We start from the raw sequence: 15,491 nt of genomic DNA, 5'->3' as shown, positions 1-15,491 counted from the left end.
CACGATAAGGGAGAGTCATCGACGTCTACGACCTTGCACTCCTGCCGCTCACACTCCGCGCCCTCTCGAGCAGCGCCTGCTTCTTCGCCGCTACCCGATCCTGCTCCTTCTCTCCGCCCGTTGCTCGTCCGACATCCGTGTTGGCCATTCGCGACGAAGAGAGGACGGTCCGCGCGCGCTCCTTATCCTTCGAGGGAATCGCCGACTTGATAGAGACGAGAGGCTCTGACGAGACGGGCGGCGAGGTGGCGAGAGAAAGGATGTCGGCGAGGGCGCTCGACGTGCCGGCGGCGCTTGTCGAGTTCGTCGTAGTCGAGCGAGAAATCGGCGCAGCCGGAGCGGACGTTGCGGGGCGAGAGGACGAGGTTCGGCGAGTCGGCTTGGAAGGAGGCGGCATCTCGGCGTCCACTTCTCGCTCCTTCTCCGCCCGTCGTTCGCTCGACACGCGCACTCGCGTCTTGTCGGCGGCCTGCTCCTTCGCAGTCCCGCTCCGCACCTTCTCGCTCTTCAGCGCGCCCTTACTTTCCTCGACGGCCGGCGTGTCAAGACCGAGATCCGAGAGAAAGGCGGCGACGTGAGCAGAGGGTGCAGAAGGTCGAGGCGCTGAGGACGTCTTGGCCGGGGCGTCGACAGCGGTCTCGACGGGAGACACCGTCTTGCCGGTCTTGCGAGCTAGACGCTTCTGCTTCTCGACGGCCATAGATGCTTCGATCTCGGGAGGAAGCTCATCGCTGGTGGAGAAAGAGAGTCGTCAGCGAGTCCGCGACCAGGCAAGCACAAGCCCCGGCAAAATGTCCCCTTTGAAAGCGAGACAAGCCGAGCATTGAAGTAGTCCGACTCACTCCGATTCGGGCGCGCGCGTCAACCTCCGCCTCTTCTCCTCATGCGCCTTGTCCGCCCACTCCTGCACCAACCGCTCACCCATCCTAACCTGTTCCTTCGCCTCCTCCCTCTCCTTCTCGACCTCCTCGCGCCGTCGGACCTCCTCTTCGACCTCCTCGTTCAACCGCTCGATCTCGCCTTCGAGTTCTTCGCGCAGGGTGGACACGGCGGACGAGGCGGCGGAGTTGAGGGTGGAAAGGCCGAGGCGGATGGCGTAGAGCTTGCGGTGGAGGGCGGTTGTGAGAGTGGGGACGGGAAGGGCGAGGTGAGGCGAAGGGATGTGGAAAGACTGCAGCAGGGAGCGACGAGTCAGTGCCGGCAGCCGAACGCTCAGCTCGGCTCCAAGCGAGACAGGTAGGCGACGCACCTCGTCACCCGTATCGAGTACGCCACGGATCTCGTCCCCTTCCTCGCCGGCCTGCCTCAACTTGAGCATCTCGTCCGTTTCCAGCACTCCTTCAGCCCATTCCTCCACCTCGCCAACGAACGTCCGCAAGTCCTTGTTCTCATCCGCCAAATGCTCGCACTCGGATAGGCGGTCGTCGAGAGTCGTGCGGAGGAGGTCGAGCTCAGCTTCGAGAGCTGCGGCGGCGGTTGAGGATGCAGCGGACGTTGGGGTGGGTGAGCGGGCGGGGAGGCGGGATGCACGGCCGCCGAACGTCGTGGTGAGGGGCGACGAGGACGATCCGCTTGCTGCTCCGTTCAAGACGACGAAGCGAGTGAAGGCAGAGTCGGAGGCGGACGAGGCAGGAGCGGTCGTGAGCTTCTGCAGTCGCTGGTGAAGGGACTGGACTTCGGCTTCGCGCCGCTTCGATTCGTGCTGCGGAGGAATGGCGTGTAAGCTCCGAGGCAAGATGGCGTGCATTTCGAGGAACGAACCTGCGCCTGCGTCCTGACAAACTGCAACGCATTCTTCGTCTTGGCCAGTTCCTCCCGCGCATGCCGGTGCCGCTCCTGCTCGACCTTCAGCTTCTGCTCCGCGTCCCTACGCACCAAGTCACGTTAGCCACGGACGCAGATGGCAAGCATACGGGAGACGCACTTCGCCCTGGCCTTCTCCGCCTCGAGTTCCTTGCCCAACACCTCGCGCTCCTTCCTTGCCCGATCAGCCGCGTTCTTCTCCCTCTCTGCCTCCTCCGCAGCGCTCGCCTCCCTCGACAAAAGCGCCTCGATAGTCCCCCTCTCCGCCCGCCGCTGCTCCAGCATCCCCCACAAACACTTTGCAATCTGTTCCCTCGCGCGCGCTTGGAGGATCAACAAGTCGTGGTGTTTCTTGAGAGCCTTGGATGACGCGTTTGAGGGGGTTGGAGGGGCGAGGAAGAGGGTGGAGAGGTCGAGCGGTCGGGAGAGGTAGCCGAGAGAGACGAGCTGTGTCGACAGCGCTGAGAGCGAGTCCTCAGTAGAGGTGGCGTTCAGCAGGCTCTGTACGTCCATTGCTGCGGTCGTATGCACCTGCGAAGCCGATGTTCGAAGGGCGAGACGGTGTTTGGTGATGAAGTTGAGTGAGGGGAGTGAGTTGGTGGGAAGGCGTCGTGGGCGTGCAGGCCGCTTGTGCACGATAGCTATGCGTCCGAAAAGTCTTCTTGTCGGTCTCAGCACACCAACGAGCGAGCGATAGCGAGTGGTCGAAGTGAAGCCTCTCCGCCGACTTCAGCGCGCAAGTCAATCCGCGTACAGCTGGTCTGCGACGGTCGTAAGGCTTGTAAAACCCTGTGCTAGGGGAGAAAGCAGGTAACAGCAGACAGAACGCGGCCAAGTCTCAGAACGAATGAGTCGTCGCAATGTTCGCAAGTTGCAGGAAACGCGAATGGATGGTCAGGCTTGTACAACAGCAGAGTCGTCTAGGTATGACATGCAAGAGTCGCTAGGTAGATGTCGACGGCGAGGCGAGGCTATGGAAAAGGAGCGGCGCTCAGCACCACCCGATTCGGTAGAGCCTGTAGTTCTCCTCGTCCGCGCGTCCGACCCCCTGCACCCGCTCAATCTCGGTAATCGTCTCAACTGCGACGCGCCACGGCTCGCCCTCTTTCCGCTCAGGCAGGTCCTCCTTCTTCGGAAAGACTTCCTTGATGCTCGCGATCGCCTCGGCGTGTGTAGGGCGGAGCGGGACGATGAGGTGGAAGGCCGGGCGGAAGACGGCGGTCGGCTCCGTGCTTGTCGTGGTAGTTGTAGCGACATGCGTGGGGGTCGACTCGACAGCTGCGGCTGATTCGGTCGAGTGCAGCGCCGGTCGCTCGGGAAGAGGCATCTTCGCGTCCCCGAGCGAGAGACTCGCCATTTCCTCTGGCAGCTTGTTGACCGCCTCCTTCTGCTCGACCGCATCAGGCTTGACGAGGAACTGCTCGACGCAGCTCTTGAGCCACGAAGCATGAGTTGGGCCGTAGACGACGTCGGCAGCCAGAAGGGTGTGGAACGGCTTGTCGAAGGGCGGAGGCATGCTGATCTCCATCGGCTGACCGGGATTGGCGGAGGCAAATGAGCGGGAAGAGTGGACAGCGGACCAGTCGAGCTTGTGCGCCTGGACGGGGAGAGACGAGTTCGAAGAGGCGAGAGAAGACGAGGAAGAGTATGCTGAAGGCTTGAGGGGCGGGGAGGCGGCGGGAGACTGGACGGGCGTGATGGCAGCCGAATTGGCCTCGACATTCCGTCGCAGGTTCTCGAGGACGCCGTCGTGGTAGTCTGTCGCAAAGACCTCGCACGGCGCGCCGAGGCGCTCGCTCATGCCCTTCCAGACGAGACTCAGGAGGCCAGTTCCTGCGCCCAGCTCGAGAGCGCGGTGGTTCGGCACGCCCAGCCCGAAACCGATCGGGTCGAGAGCGATCATGCGCGCGAGGATGATGGACGACCCCCAAGACTGGAGGCCGACGGATGTAGGGTCGAGAGAAGAGGGGAGAGCGTCGTTCAGGGTGATCAGGAGCGGTTCGGTCTGTGTTTCCGCGTCGGGAGGACAGGTGGGTAGGAGAAGAGGTCGAAGGATGGCGCCGCCCTCTGCTCGCAGGCAACGTCAGCATGTCAAGATGGTCGCGATGAAGCGCTGCACGCACCCGAAGTCGCAGTCAAGAGCGAGACGAGTCCAGCCGCCTCGTCAACGATTCGTACCCGCAGCTGCTTCTCGGCGTCGTTCCCCTCATCCTGCGCCTCCTGAATCCAGTCCTCCCCTCTCCGTACCACCATGTTCAGCCAGTTGACCGTCCATGTCCGCTCGAAGGCGTCCTGCGCCCACAGCGGATCGACGGTGTCATCCTCCTCAACCTCGTGCGAGAAGGGCGCCTCGTGCGCCTCCTCCTCTGTCGGGTGTGCGCGGTCGTCTGCCGGTGCGTAGAGTAGGCGCAGGTGCTCGATAAGCGAGAGGAGCTTGTCCGACGAGAGGTCCGAGTTGGTCAACGACCGCCCGAGTTTCGGCAGAACTGATGAGGGGAGGGAGGGACGTCGGACGAGGACGGGCATCTGGCGGGCAGTCGTCGGCGTCCTTGAGCAAGTGTAAGGTAGCTAGCAAGGTCTGACAAGCGGTCTGAGCGCAGAGTGAAGTGGTGGACGCGAACGTGTGTTCGCCGACTCCTGCCCGAGCGTGGTGGACGAATTCTCGCCTTTGACTCGCTTATCAAAGTTGTTTGGTCAGCTGACAGAGACGCTACGACGCTACTGACGCTGTCTGAGCGTGCACGAACACTGGGCTCTTCAGGAGGCGTTGTCGCGAGCTGCTCCTCCTCTGTTCTTGCGAAGGCCGAGCGAAGCCAAGCGGACCCATGCCAGGCTAGTCTTAATAGCCCTCCAGCCAAATCAGAAGGTGCAAAGGTGCAATGTAAAGCTGCGGATCTATCCTGCGGGGACGAAGAACGAACGAGGGGAGTCTATCACTGCGCTGATAGGGGACGAACGGAAGATAGAGGATGCAAAGAGGGTCTGTCGGCGTGAAGTGATAATCGTACAACCGAGAGTGAGGGCTCGACGAGTTGCCTACATCGCCTGGAGAAGAATCGCAGCGGCGAGGAGGACGAGAGAGGCGAGAGCTGCGGTCGCAGGGGTGGCGGCGACACGAGGCGAGGCCGAGTGCACTCCGCTTGCTGATGAACCTCGCGAAGAGGTTGACTCCGTGCCGACGACCACGCCAAAGCCGCTCGAGAAGAGCCCGGACCAGAAGGTCATGTCGTTGATGGCGACGGCGTGCTTCGTCCAAACTGTCGGGCGCGAAGATAGCGTCAGTCCCGGTCCACTCCACCTGTACTGACAGAGAAAGTGAAACTTACGAAGCGGAATAGCCAGCCAAGTACGACCTTGGAAGCCGGAGGCGACATTCGCTTCGGCAACCGTCTTGAACCACTCCGGCAGCCAAAGCGCGTAGAACGACCAGCCGGCATACAGCTGGTTGACGGTGTAGGCCTTCTTGCTGGAGTCGCCTGTGACGAGGCCGGCGAAAGAACCGTTGCCCAACGAGATCGTGTTCTCGAAGGTATTGGCGAAGGTGTAGCCGATGTAGTTCGACAGGCCGAAGACTGCACTGTTGCGCTGCCAGGCGCGCCACGAGCCTAGCACATCATAAAAAGCGTGGATTCCCTGACTCTCCTCCGTGTGGCCTTCCTCGCCCGCCGAGTAGTCCCAGTTGAACCTTGCGCACCATCGTCAGCTCGAGTTCGACGATCTCAAAATGCAAAGCTCAGCGACTCACGTCATCTTGCCGTTGACGACCGACTTCTTCTCGTTGAGCGCCATCAGAAAGTCCATCACGTTCCGCTTGACGATGGTATCGTACAACGCCGTCTTCTTCGCGTCGAACACGGCGGGCGACTCGTGCGCGATCGCGAGCTGGATGTACCCGTGCAGGACGAGCATGCGGCGGTTCCACGGCATAGGCGTGCCGGATTTGCGACTGTCGCCCGTCAGGTCCCAGCGTGGGTCGTTTGGCTGGATGATCGAGAGGTTCGAGTCGAGGAAGCGGAAGAAGAAGCTTTCGTAGGTGCTGCAGGCGGTCAAAGGGGCGTCAGTACGGCTATCGCAAGGAGCGCAGGCGACGGCCGTTGCAAGGAGCGCAGGCGACGGCCGTTGCAAGGAGCGCAGTACGAAGATGCGAGACGAACGCACTCGTCGGCGGCCTTGATGTACGCGAGGGCTCGGTCGTAGTACGTTGCTGACTCGTTGAAGACCGTTGGGCCTTGAAAGACGGGCGGGACCTGCAAGAGAGCGTGTCAGCGATAAGTAGCGATAGCAAACCAGCGATTGCGCACCTTGTTCCACAGGCAGGGAGACTTGAGGATATAGTTGGCGGCCTGCACCATGTTGCCGACGATCAAGCCCTGCTCGCAGCCGGCGTAGACGAGCTGGCCTTCGGGCGGGTTCAAGTTCCCAGGCGGCCAGACCTGTCGAGCGAAGCCATCAGCTAGGATCCGCGATGAAGAGCATGGGTGAGGTAGCGCACGCTGTCCTTTGCGCCGGTCCAGATGGTCACACCGCCGCCGGGCGTGTTCGCGTTCTGAAGGGCGAGGATATTGTCGGCGACCTGGATGCTGACATCGAGCGCGCGGATGTCGCCCGTAACCTCGTACAACAATCCCGCATCGTGCGCCGCCTGACCGAGATAGCCCGTCGAGAGGACGTTATCTTGCCCATTCGCCCAGAGCGGTTCCAGCTGCTTGAGCATGCCCAGCGCAGTCTCGATCTCGGTCCGCGTCACGTCGCCATCAACGCCGCTCCAAGCCATGTTCCGCGTCGGTTGCGCATCGCAGTACCGGACTTGGCACAGCGAGGCGAACCCTGCGCTTGTACCGGCAAAGGTCGAGGGCGGCTTCTTGCATCCCTTCGCAGGCGCATCTCCGTATCGAGTCGCCTGCGGCTTTGACGGTCGTGTCGGAGATGCATCGGAGGCGGCAGAGCGAGTCGAAGTGAGAGACGGTTTGTGCGTTGAGACGGGTGGAGCGCGGTGTGCGGAAGTCGTTCGACTTGTAGAGGCCGGCTCGGTGGTGGTCGACTTTTGATGAGAAGTAGAGGAACGCGAGGTGGTGACGCTGGTCGAATTGCGACCGGTGTTCGAAGCGATCCTGGTGGACGTGGCAGTCGAGTTGGCCGAAGCGGAAAGAGAGTGCGTAGAATTGCGGGAGGGCGCGAGTGTACGCGTCGAGTTGTGTGCGGTAGAAGTGAGCTTCGCGGTGGCGGTGACCGTAGAGTCGGGTAGAGAGTGTGTGGAGGAAGGGAGGGAGGAGTTCGCGGCGCCGGTCGAGGCGATGAGGGTCGGGCGATGCCTACCGGTCCCGACTGGCGACGACACCGTACCGTTCCTCGACGCCGTCTGCACGGCCTGCAGACGACCCGTCGTCGCACTTCTCGCGACAGTCGCGTTGGCTGCTGCTGTCGGGATTACCGCCAATCCTCCCGTCTTCGCCGGGCGCGCCGCTCCTGTCTCTACCGCAAAGCCTGCACCCACTCCAACATTACCGTCAAGCGTCACCGTCGCATTCAGACCAATGAGAGGAAGAGTCGCGCTCGAGGCGCTTGTTTGGGCAGACGAGGAAGCCTGGGTCGAGCTTTGCGCCGAATACAGGGCTGTCGCGTTTCTGGCGTCAAGTAAAGGAGCTGCTGAGGCGCTGGCGAGGCAGGCAAGGGTGGCGAGGACCGCAGCGAGTGAGAATGGAGATGTGATGAAGGAGCGTTGGCGAGAACGGGGCGAGCGAGGGCGCATCTGACGGGTCGACGCCCGCGTCGGATGCAGACGGCTAGTGAGATCTAGCACGAGTCACAGCCAGCAGCACGAGCGAGTGAGCGAGGAGAACGAGACCGATCGGGAGGACAAAGCAAAGGACGCGGCGGTCTGAGCGGCGCGAAAGCTGGGCGGGGAGCGCGGGTCCATTCAGACGTGCCGTGAGCAGTGAGCAGTCGTTGCGCGCAAGCACGAACCGTTTGCGTGTGGCTATGGGTAGCGAAGGAGGAGGAGCGACGCGGAGCAGGAAGAAGGGCAGAGGTCGAGAGAAGGGGTCACGCTTCATATGGCTGGTTCGAGGGCTTTAAGCTATCAGACAGAACCTGCGCACACTTTCGAGAAGGAAGAAGAGCGAAGGAGAGACAGCGAGCGGAAGGGAGACGAGTTGCGAAGGAAGCAACCTCCGCTGCGAACAACGAATGCGAATCTATTCCAACAGAACCCAGGAAGACCTCTATAATGCGACAAGGAGATAAGGTAGAGAGAGACGGGGCCGGCCGTCCAGTCTGCTCCAAGACCAGCGCCTCACTACGCCTTCTCCTGCTCGCGCTTCTCCGTCTTGTCGTCCTCGATACGCACCCACCGAATACCAAAGACCGCGACGAAGCCGACTGCGCCGAGGATGGCGCACGAGAGGAATACGTCAAACAAGGCGTCGATGCAGACTTGGACGACCGGGTCGAGCAGTTCGGGCGGGACGACTTCACGGAAGCGGTCGACGCCCGAGTCGAGCACTTGCTGGACGTCGAGGCCGGGAATGCGCTCGAGGCCGGCTTTGAACTTGTTGGCGTAGATCGCGTTGGCTGCGCCGACCCAGACTGTTCCGCCAAAGATCTGCCAGAAGCAGACGAGGCTCGACGCCTTGCTTTTGTCCTCCTCGTCGACGAGCATTTGAGAGGCGAGGAAGCTCATCATGTACAGCGCGCCTGTGAAAGGGAACGTCAACTTGGAGGGGCGCAATCACATGGGCGGAAGACTCACCCATTCCCGTTCCCACGACGATCCCGTACCCAATCCACTGTCCCTCCGTCGTATTCTGATCCATCGACGCGTGCAAGCCTGCACCAATCGCCGTGAAGCCCGTTCCGACGAGCATCGCAGGCTGCACCATCCCCCACTTGCTGACCGTCCAACCGGCGACGATTCCCGCCGTCATGTTGAGGAAGATGAGCGGGAGGAGCTCGATGCCGGCGCGAACGGGTGAGGCGCCGTCGACTGTTTGTGAGCGGATCGGGATGTAGTAGAGGAGGGCGTAGTATGATGCGCCGCATGTAAAGTTGACGAGCGAAGTTGCGGCCATTGAGCGGTTGCGGGTGAGGAGGCGGATCGAGATGGACGACTTCTCGCCGAGGTAGACTTGCAGCGCGAAGAAGGCGACGAGGAGGACGGCGAAGCCGACGAGGAGGCCGATGATCCGACCGGACGACCAGGAGGACTTGAGGCCGCCTTCTTGCAAAGCGACAAGGAGGCAGACCATGGCGCCGAGGAGGAGGAGCGCTCCTCCCCAGTCCATCCGGGCGATGCGGCGCGGGACTGGCAAGGTCTGCGGGATGAGGGGCGGCTTGCAGAGCAAGACGACGAGGATGGCTGCCAGTGCTCCGGGCGGCGCTCCGACGTAGAAGACCCACCGCCAGCTGACCTTGCTCGTCAGCGCGCCACCGATGAGCGGTCCTATGACCGTACCTGCCGCAGGGGTCTGTCAGCCTCTCGACGGGAGATGCGGAGAGCTCCGGAAGGGGACGTACCGGTTCCGTAAGAGACGTTCATGAGACTCGTGATGATCGCCTGCATCCTGATCGGCAGCGTGTTGGCGCAGATCATCAGAATCCCGACGAAAAGCCCGCTGTAGCCCAAGCCCTGGATGGCACGGCCGATGATGAGCATCGCCGACGAGGTCGAGGCGCCTGCGACGATGAGGCCGATCTCGAAGATGACGAGGAAGACAAGGAAACACCATTTCTGGGGGAAGAAAGCGAACGCGCGCCCGGCAAGAGGCTGGACTGCGAGTAAAAGCGAGGGTCAGTCGAAGCAGGATAGAGCGAGATGATGACGAACGCACAGGCGACGCAAGTGAGGAGGTACGCCGCGCCGTAGAAGCCGACGTCGCCTAGTGCGTTGAAGTGGTTGGCGATACTTCCCGTCGCGGTTGCGACAATGGTGTTGTCGAGACCAACGAGGACCTCGACGAGCATCTGTGGGAGCACATCCGCATCTCAAGGTCAGCTGTTCGGCCCTCGCTGGTTATGGGGAGCGCACGCACCAATGCCACGAGCAAGAAGAAGAGCTTGATCCCGGTTGGTGGCTCAGGTCGCCCAGGAGAGGAGGCATCGTCTCGTCGAGCTGTCGCGTCCTTTGGCAAGGCCTCCAGCTCGCGTTCGCCGATCCCAGCTCCATCAATGACCACCTTGATCTCGTCCGCAACCGACTCTGTGCCCGCCAGCGTCTTTTCGTCGACGGAGGAGTCTAAACGTGAGCGGTGCTCGACTGGCGTGAGAGTCGTCCGTGATTCGTCTCCGGCCCGCCCGACAAGCTCGGTGGCGTCCCCTGACATGCTTGAGCACAGTCCAAGCGTCACTGAGCCTCGTGAGCGTGTGTAGCGGTGGCGAAGAGGCGAAGGCGAGCGAGGCGCAAAGTGCCGCGCCGGCCGGGAAGCGAGGTGGTCGGCACGAAAAATCAAAACGGCGCTGACGAGCTTGCCTCGATCCTTGCGTAGGCTCGCGAGGGTGTCCAACGCAGCAGAGGCATCGACCGAAGACGGAACGAGTGGATGCGAGATTTCCAGTTTGCAAGCGTCCTTCGCACTTCCTACAAGCCCTCAGTAGCGCGCTAGTGCAGGCCCTCTCCGTACACCTGCTTGAAGCTGTCCCGCTCAAACAGCGCCTTGGCCCAGGCCGCCGTCTTCGGTCCGACCTTGACGCCATTCAAGTTCGACTCGAGCGTAGAAAGGTTCGAGTCGACGTCGTTGAGGGAGGTCGCGCCGGCGCAGGCGAGGACGCGAGCGAGCCAGGCGCCGGCGTGGAGGCTGCCGGTGAGATAGGGTAGAGCGAGTCAGCGAGAACAGGCGGGAAAGGGGAGAGTCGGGACGCACTCGGCCAACGAGATCTGGTCGCCGATGAGGTACGGCGCGGCGGGCTCAAACCGATTCTCGAGGAAGTCAAACACCCTGCCGACGTTGGTCCACAGCTCCTGCGCCTTCTTCTGGATGTCGGACGAGTCGCCCTTGCCCTCGAGCAAGGCGAGCAGGCCGCCGTTCTCCTTGATCTTGCCCTCGTAGAACTCCTTCAGCTTGGCGTCCGAGCTGCCGACTTCCTTGGCGTACCGCTCGAGCGCCTCCTGCCGTCCCTTCAAGAACCCGCCAACCATCCCTCCGAGCTTGGCCTGGCGCTCGTCCTCGCTCCGCCACAGGAGAAGGAGCGTGTTCGGGTTGACGTCGTCGCGGTGCACATTCTCGATGATCTCCTTCGAGACGGCGCTGCGCTGGACCGTCGCGGGCGAGAGGACAGGAGCCGAGTGATGCACAGAACGGACAGTCGACCTGTCGAGAAAGTCGCAGATCTCGATCGTCGAGTTGAGCGCCTTGAACTTGGTCGTGATGCCTTCCTCGACCGTGTGCGCGTACGGAACGACAAGCGCCGGGACCGTTCCCTTAGGGTTGACTATGGATGACGAGCAGGATCAGCGAGGGGGGTTCTCAGGGGCAAGTGCACAGGGGCGCGCGCACTCCGCAAGAAGGCAGGAGCAAAATTCTCGCCCTTGGCTGCGTGCGCGAGTCCTGGTCAGCGCCGCCGCTCCTCAGAGCCCCAGCCCGGGAGAAGTGGGGTGGACGCACCCAAGTCGACAATCCTCGTCTCGAGCTCATTCTCCGTGAAACCCTTCTCTGCTGCCGTCAACCTAGGCACCGAAGCCCACACGGATCCGCCGAACCAGTCTGCGGGCGAGGGACGTCGCGTGCGAGTGGGGGGCGACGGGGAGAGAATGTGAGCGATGGAGCAGCGCTGTGAATGGTGATAGGGCATGCAGACGCACAGAGCACAGCCTTGGGGACGTTGTCGGTGCTCATCGTGTGTGCGTGTGAGTGGGTGGAGTTCAACCGTCGACCGCTGTCCTCATCAGTCGGTGACGAAACGGGTGGACATGTCGCTCGACAGAACCGCCGTCGTGGGACTAGTGGACGCTGCAGAGCCGTCGATGAGTTGCTGGCGAAGTGCTCGCAGTGTGCGTCGCCCTCCGTAAGCGCTCGTGCGGCTGGCCAGTGACCCCCTCGAGCGCCGCGCAAGAGGCTACGTGCTGTCGAACAACGACAGCAGGCGGCGTGTATTATCGTTATAGACTGAGCTGTAAAGGTTGCGCTGTTTTACTGCCCAATTCTCCACCTCGCCCGTCAAATGGCGGCAGAGATTGGGCTGGGTGACTTCAGAATGCTGTGCGAGCGCGCGCGGTGGTAATAGCGACTGCGCGGCTGCGAGTGATGCTAATGAACGAATACTTCTTTGCAAGGATCGCTGCTACCGGCTCAGTGTCCCAACCCTTCAGCAGAGTTCCCGTCTCTCCAAAGCTGCGGCGTCGAGGAGGAGGACTTCTGCTTCGCTGCTGCGCCCGCTGGTGTCCGCTGAAGCTAGTATAGCAAACAGACTCATCAGTACTACCGCTTCCTCTTTTTCCGCTCCCGCCCCGAGTAGTTGATCGCGACCTTATTCTCCTCAACCTCCTCCTCCTCCACCTCCTGCTCGTCCAGCTCCTCCGCCGTCGGCAGGACATAACTCTTCGACCCACGATTCTTGCGCTTCGACCGCTGAGTTGGCGCCTCGGGTTCGGGGGAGGATGAGGGGTTCGGAGAGGCGCCGGGAGAGGCGGCAGATTGGACGGCGGTTGGCCCGGCGTTCGGTGCGAGCGGAGGCTGGTGGTAGCTCGAATCGGCGACGAGTCGCTCGACCTCGGATCGATGCTTCCGAGCCGTAGGGTGCCGCCACGAGCTCGTGTCGATACCGAGGAGAGCCTGAAGAAGCTGCCTCATGCGGCTCCGCCAGTCTCCGACATCCGCGCCGGCTTCCTTCATGCGCGAGGCGTTCGCGTCGAAGACTTCGTAGGTCGGCGGAGCCGCGCTAGTCGTCAAGGCGAGGAGGGAGGGAAGGAAGTTGATGAAGCGACCTTGTGGGAGGGCAAGGAGGCGCTCGAGGAGGCGGGCGTCGTGCACGAAGATCGACTGCTCGAGAGGTGCGGTTGCGTCAAGACGAAGTGAATGAAGGCGCTCGACAGCCGTCGAGGCGAAGGGAATGCGAGCCTGCATCGCCATGCGGCGGACGAAGTGGTAGATCGGCTGCGAAGGCACTTTGGCGGCGAGGCGGACGAGAGACAGGCTGTTCTCGTCATTCAGTGCCGGCACCGACTTCGGGTCGACAAGACATGCGGCAAAAGTCTCGACAGCGTCGAGGCAGTCGGGCGGGCAGTAGAGGCGGGTCAAGGTGATGTCGAAGTCGGTCGAGCGGATATGCGCATGTCGCTCCTGGACGAGGACGGGCGAATCTGCCTCAGGCGCGAAGAACCTGTTGAAAGGGGGTGAAGTGGTGAGACTAGCGCGAAAGAGAGCCGGAAGCTGGCTTACTGGAAGATGGGTGTTGCCAGGAGACGGGTAGCGATGTTGGCAATTCCATGCCGCCTCGCCTGCAACGCTTGCGCCGCCTTCTCGCCACCATGCAGCCCTGTACAATACGTTGTGTCAGCTCGATTGCCGATGCGATGATGAGGAGGAGACCGTGGCGCACAGTTCGGATCGAGTTGCTCGTAAGGCTCATGCTCGATGCGGCTCTCCTCTTCATCCTCGTCCGCCCGAATCCCGCTGTCAATCGCATCAAGGATCCGCCTCTCTTCCCTCGCAGTCCTCCGTGCTCGCTCGTTTCCCCGTGCTCGCTTGATCCTGGCCCATACATCCCGCACCGCTTCTCCCTGACGCGCGACTGGATCGGAGAGCAGACTGACGAACTGCTGAATCGCATCGATCTTGTCGCCCGCGAGTCGCTTCAGATGCAGCTCTTGCGGCCAAAGTTGCAAGTCGCCTGGGAGAGGGCAGAGCGTGCCGGGGAGGGAAGAGCCGATGGCGAAAGCCGGGTGCAGCGAACGAGTCCCGAGAGGTGGAAGTGTACCGCTTGATATGAGAAAGGCTGAGCAGGAAGCGGGGGTCGCATGCTCGGCGGGAGGTATCGCTGGCACAAGGGACGAGTGGCGGAAGAGGTCGAGGAGGAACTGGTCGGTGAAGGGTGAAGGTACCTCAGAGACGGTGTAGAAGGATGCGGGCGAAGTGTACGAGGCGAGGGTGCCGTAGCGGGTGATGCCGTCCTTGCTTTCGTAACCGATCGACGTCAAGGCGAGGTAGAGGTCGTCAATGTTGTTGCGCAGGATGAGCGACAGGTGGGCGAATCGTGCTGGGCCAACAGGCGACCTCGAGCCTTTGGGCAGCGGGCGGAAAGGGGTCGTATCGTCGGCGGCGCCGCTGCCGACGAGCATAGCGCGCCAGACAACCTCGACGTTCCGCGTCGCCCAGTCCTGGAACTCCTTCACACTCCTCCATCGCCGCGCAAGCCTGCGCAAGTGAGGATGCTCCTCGAGCCGGGTGCTGCTAAGCCCTCCCTCTCGCCTCGCCTGCTCATCCTCCTCGCCTGCATCGTCAGAATACCGCTCATCCGCCGACTTGAGCTGCCCCAGCAATCGCGACGCGCCTTCGATCAAGCGCTGTGCTCCCGCGCGCCATGCTGCTCCAACTCGGTAGACCTCGAGCGAGATCTTCGTCCCCGCTCGCGAGATCCGACGGGCGACGATGAGCTCAGGCGGGTACGACGCGACAGCATCGCTGTCGGAGCAGAGGACGAGGATGCCCCGCAGACCGACTGGCAGGGAAGAGTGGATCGACTCCGGGCGAGGTGGTTGAGGAAAAAGTGGGGAGGGGGCAGACGAGACGTCTTCGTGCTGGTCGAGCGGCCATGGAGGGGGAGGATAGGTCCCTGACTGCGTCGTCCTCGCGGTGGCCAGCTGCTCGTCATTGTTGAGCGTCGGTTGAGACTGAACCGCCGCCCAGTCGGCGGGGGGAGGAGCGGGAGGCGCCGCCGGCAGGTCTTGCGTGACTGGGGCATTCGCTGGGGTCGACATGGTGCTTGCCGGGATTCGAAGGACTGCGCGCGGGGCGGGGAAGGGCGGAAGAGGTTGGGCGAGGTAACTCGCAGCGGTCGAAGCGAGTTCTTGGTCGTCCAGAGGCTGAGCGCTCGACAGCTGATAGGCTCGAGGGTCGAGCTGTCGCGGGAGATGTGGCGAGAGCGGCTGTTGCGAGTACAGACGCTCATCCTCGGGAGAGGAGGCGGTTGAGAATGACCAGAGTTCGGGTTGGTCAATGGTGTCGTCGAAGTTGACGATGGGCGACCCTTCGGCGAGCAGCTGACGAGCGAGTGCTGCGCCAGTGACTTCGCCTTCCGACCTCGAGACCACAGCATGTGCTGGCGCCGCCGCTGTCCCGATTGAACCCCGCGCAACCGCCGTCTCGCCCAGCGCAATCGCCTCGTAGACCAACCCGCTCGGCACCATCCCAACGAGACCGTCGAGACCCAGCTGCACCTCTCCAGCCTGTCGTCCCTTCTTCGCAGCGGCATGTCCGGCACCCACAAGTCCGTCCGGTCCCCTTGCTCCCCCCTCGCCCTGCCAGTAGACCTCAAATCCCATCTCCTCATACTGCTTCATCCCTGCTACAACCATCTGACCGTTCGTGATGGCATCTCCGCTCGTCTGCGCGAGGCCGAAGAGGACACCGTGAGAGTCGGCGAGGAGGGCAATGTGCTTGGCAGCTTCGACAGGGATCTCGACGGTCTCGGTGACTTCGTTGATGCCGACGAGACCTTGTGTGAAAGTCATTGTTTCCGGTCAAGCTTGTGCTGAATCA

The 15,491-nt window shown here is 62.3% G+C and overlaps 6 protein-coding genes across 6 annotated transcripts; all 6 read right to left on the bottom strand.

Moving 5' to 3' along the window:
* Positions 1-25: 25 nt before the first annotated feature.
* RHTO_02213 (Afadin/alpha-actinin-binding family protein) lies at positions 26-2,316 on the bottom strand (the record flags this gene model as incomplete). Its single annotated transcript, XM_016415891.1, has 5 exons — positions 26-731; positions 843-1,171; positions 1,250-1,702; positions 1,762-1,867; positions 1,925-2,316. 5 exons carry the CDS (start codon positions 2,314-2,316, stop codon positions 26-28), a joined length of 1,986 nt encoding a protein of 661 aa, XP_016272162.1.
* A 478-nt stretch (positions 2,317-2,794) lies between these two features.
* On the bottom strand, positions 2,795-4,329 carry RHTO_02212 (S-adenosylmethionine-dependent methyltransferase; the record flags this gene model as incomplete). The annotated part of the gene is made up of 2 exons (XM_016415890.1): positions 2,795-3,870; positions 3,927-4,329. 2 exons carry the CDS (start codon positions 4,327-4,329, stop codon positions 2,795-2,797), a joined length of 1,479 nt encoding a protein of 492 aa, XP_016272098.1.
* A 510-nt stretch (positions 4,330-4,839) lies between these two features.
* RHTO_02211 (uncharacterized protein) lies at positions 4,840-7,552 on the bottom strand (the record flags this gene model as incomplete). The annotated part of the gene is made up of 6 exons (XM_016415889.1): positions 4,840-5,060; positions 5,130-5,488; positions 5,549-5,839; positions 5,962-6,050; positions 6,105-6,236; positions 6,296-7,552. The coding sequence occupies 6 exons, from the start codon at positions 7,550-7,552 to the stop codon at positions 4,840-4,842; spliced, it is 2,349 nt and encodes a 782-aa protein (XP_016272134.1).
* A 546-nt stretch (positions 7,553-8,098) lies between these two features.
* RHTO_02210 (major facilitator superfamily protein) lies at positions 8,099-10,121 on the bottom strand (the record flags this gene model as incomplete). The annotated part of the gene is made up of 5 exons (XM_016415888.1): positions 8,099-8,496; positions 8,552-9,253; positions 9,316-9,570; positions 9,630-9,762; positions 9,831-10,121. The coding sequence occupies 5 exons, from the start codon at positions 10,119-10,121 to the stop codon at positions 8,099-8,101; spliced, it is 1,779 nt and encodes a 592-aa protein (XP_016272122.1).
* A 275-nt stretch (positions 10,122-10,396) lies between these two features.
* Positions 10,397-11,630, bottom strand: RHTO_02209 (Glutathione S-transferase; the record flags this gene model as incomplete). The annotated part of the gene is made up of 5 exons (XM_016415887.1): positions 10,397-10,592; positions 10,659-11,226; positions 11,292-11,327; positions 11,400-11,498; positions 11,597-11,630. The coding sequence occupies 5 exons, from the start codon at positions 11,628-11,630 to the stop codon at positions 10,397-10,399; spliced, it is 933 nt and encodes a 310-aa protein (XP_016272105.1).
* Positions 11,631-12,212: 582 nt separating this feature from the next.
* Positions 12,213-15,463, bottom strand: RHTO_02208 (uncharacterized protein; the record flags this gene model as incomplete). The annotated part of the gene is made up of 3 exons (XM_016415886.1): positions 12,213-13,113; positions 13,173-13,269; positions 13,333-15,463. The coding sequence occupies 3 exons, from the start codon at positions 15,461-15,463 to the stop codon at positions 12,213-12,215; spliced, it is 3,129 nt and encodes a 1,042-aa protein (XP_016272097.1).
* Positions 15,464-15,491: the final 28 nt, after the last annotated feature.

Source organism: Rhodotorula toruloides, assembly GCF_000320785.1.
Source record: "Rhodotorula toruloides NP11 unplaced genomic scaffold Scaffold17, whole genome shotgun sequence".
Taxonomy (NCBI): Eukaryota; Fungi; Basidiomycota; class Microbotryomycetes; order Sporidiobolales; family Sporidiobolaceae; genus Rhodotorula; species Rhodotorula toruloides.
This window is presented reverse-complemented; position numbering and strand designations above follow the sequence as displayed.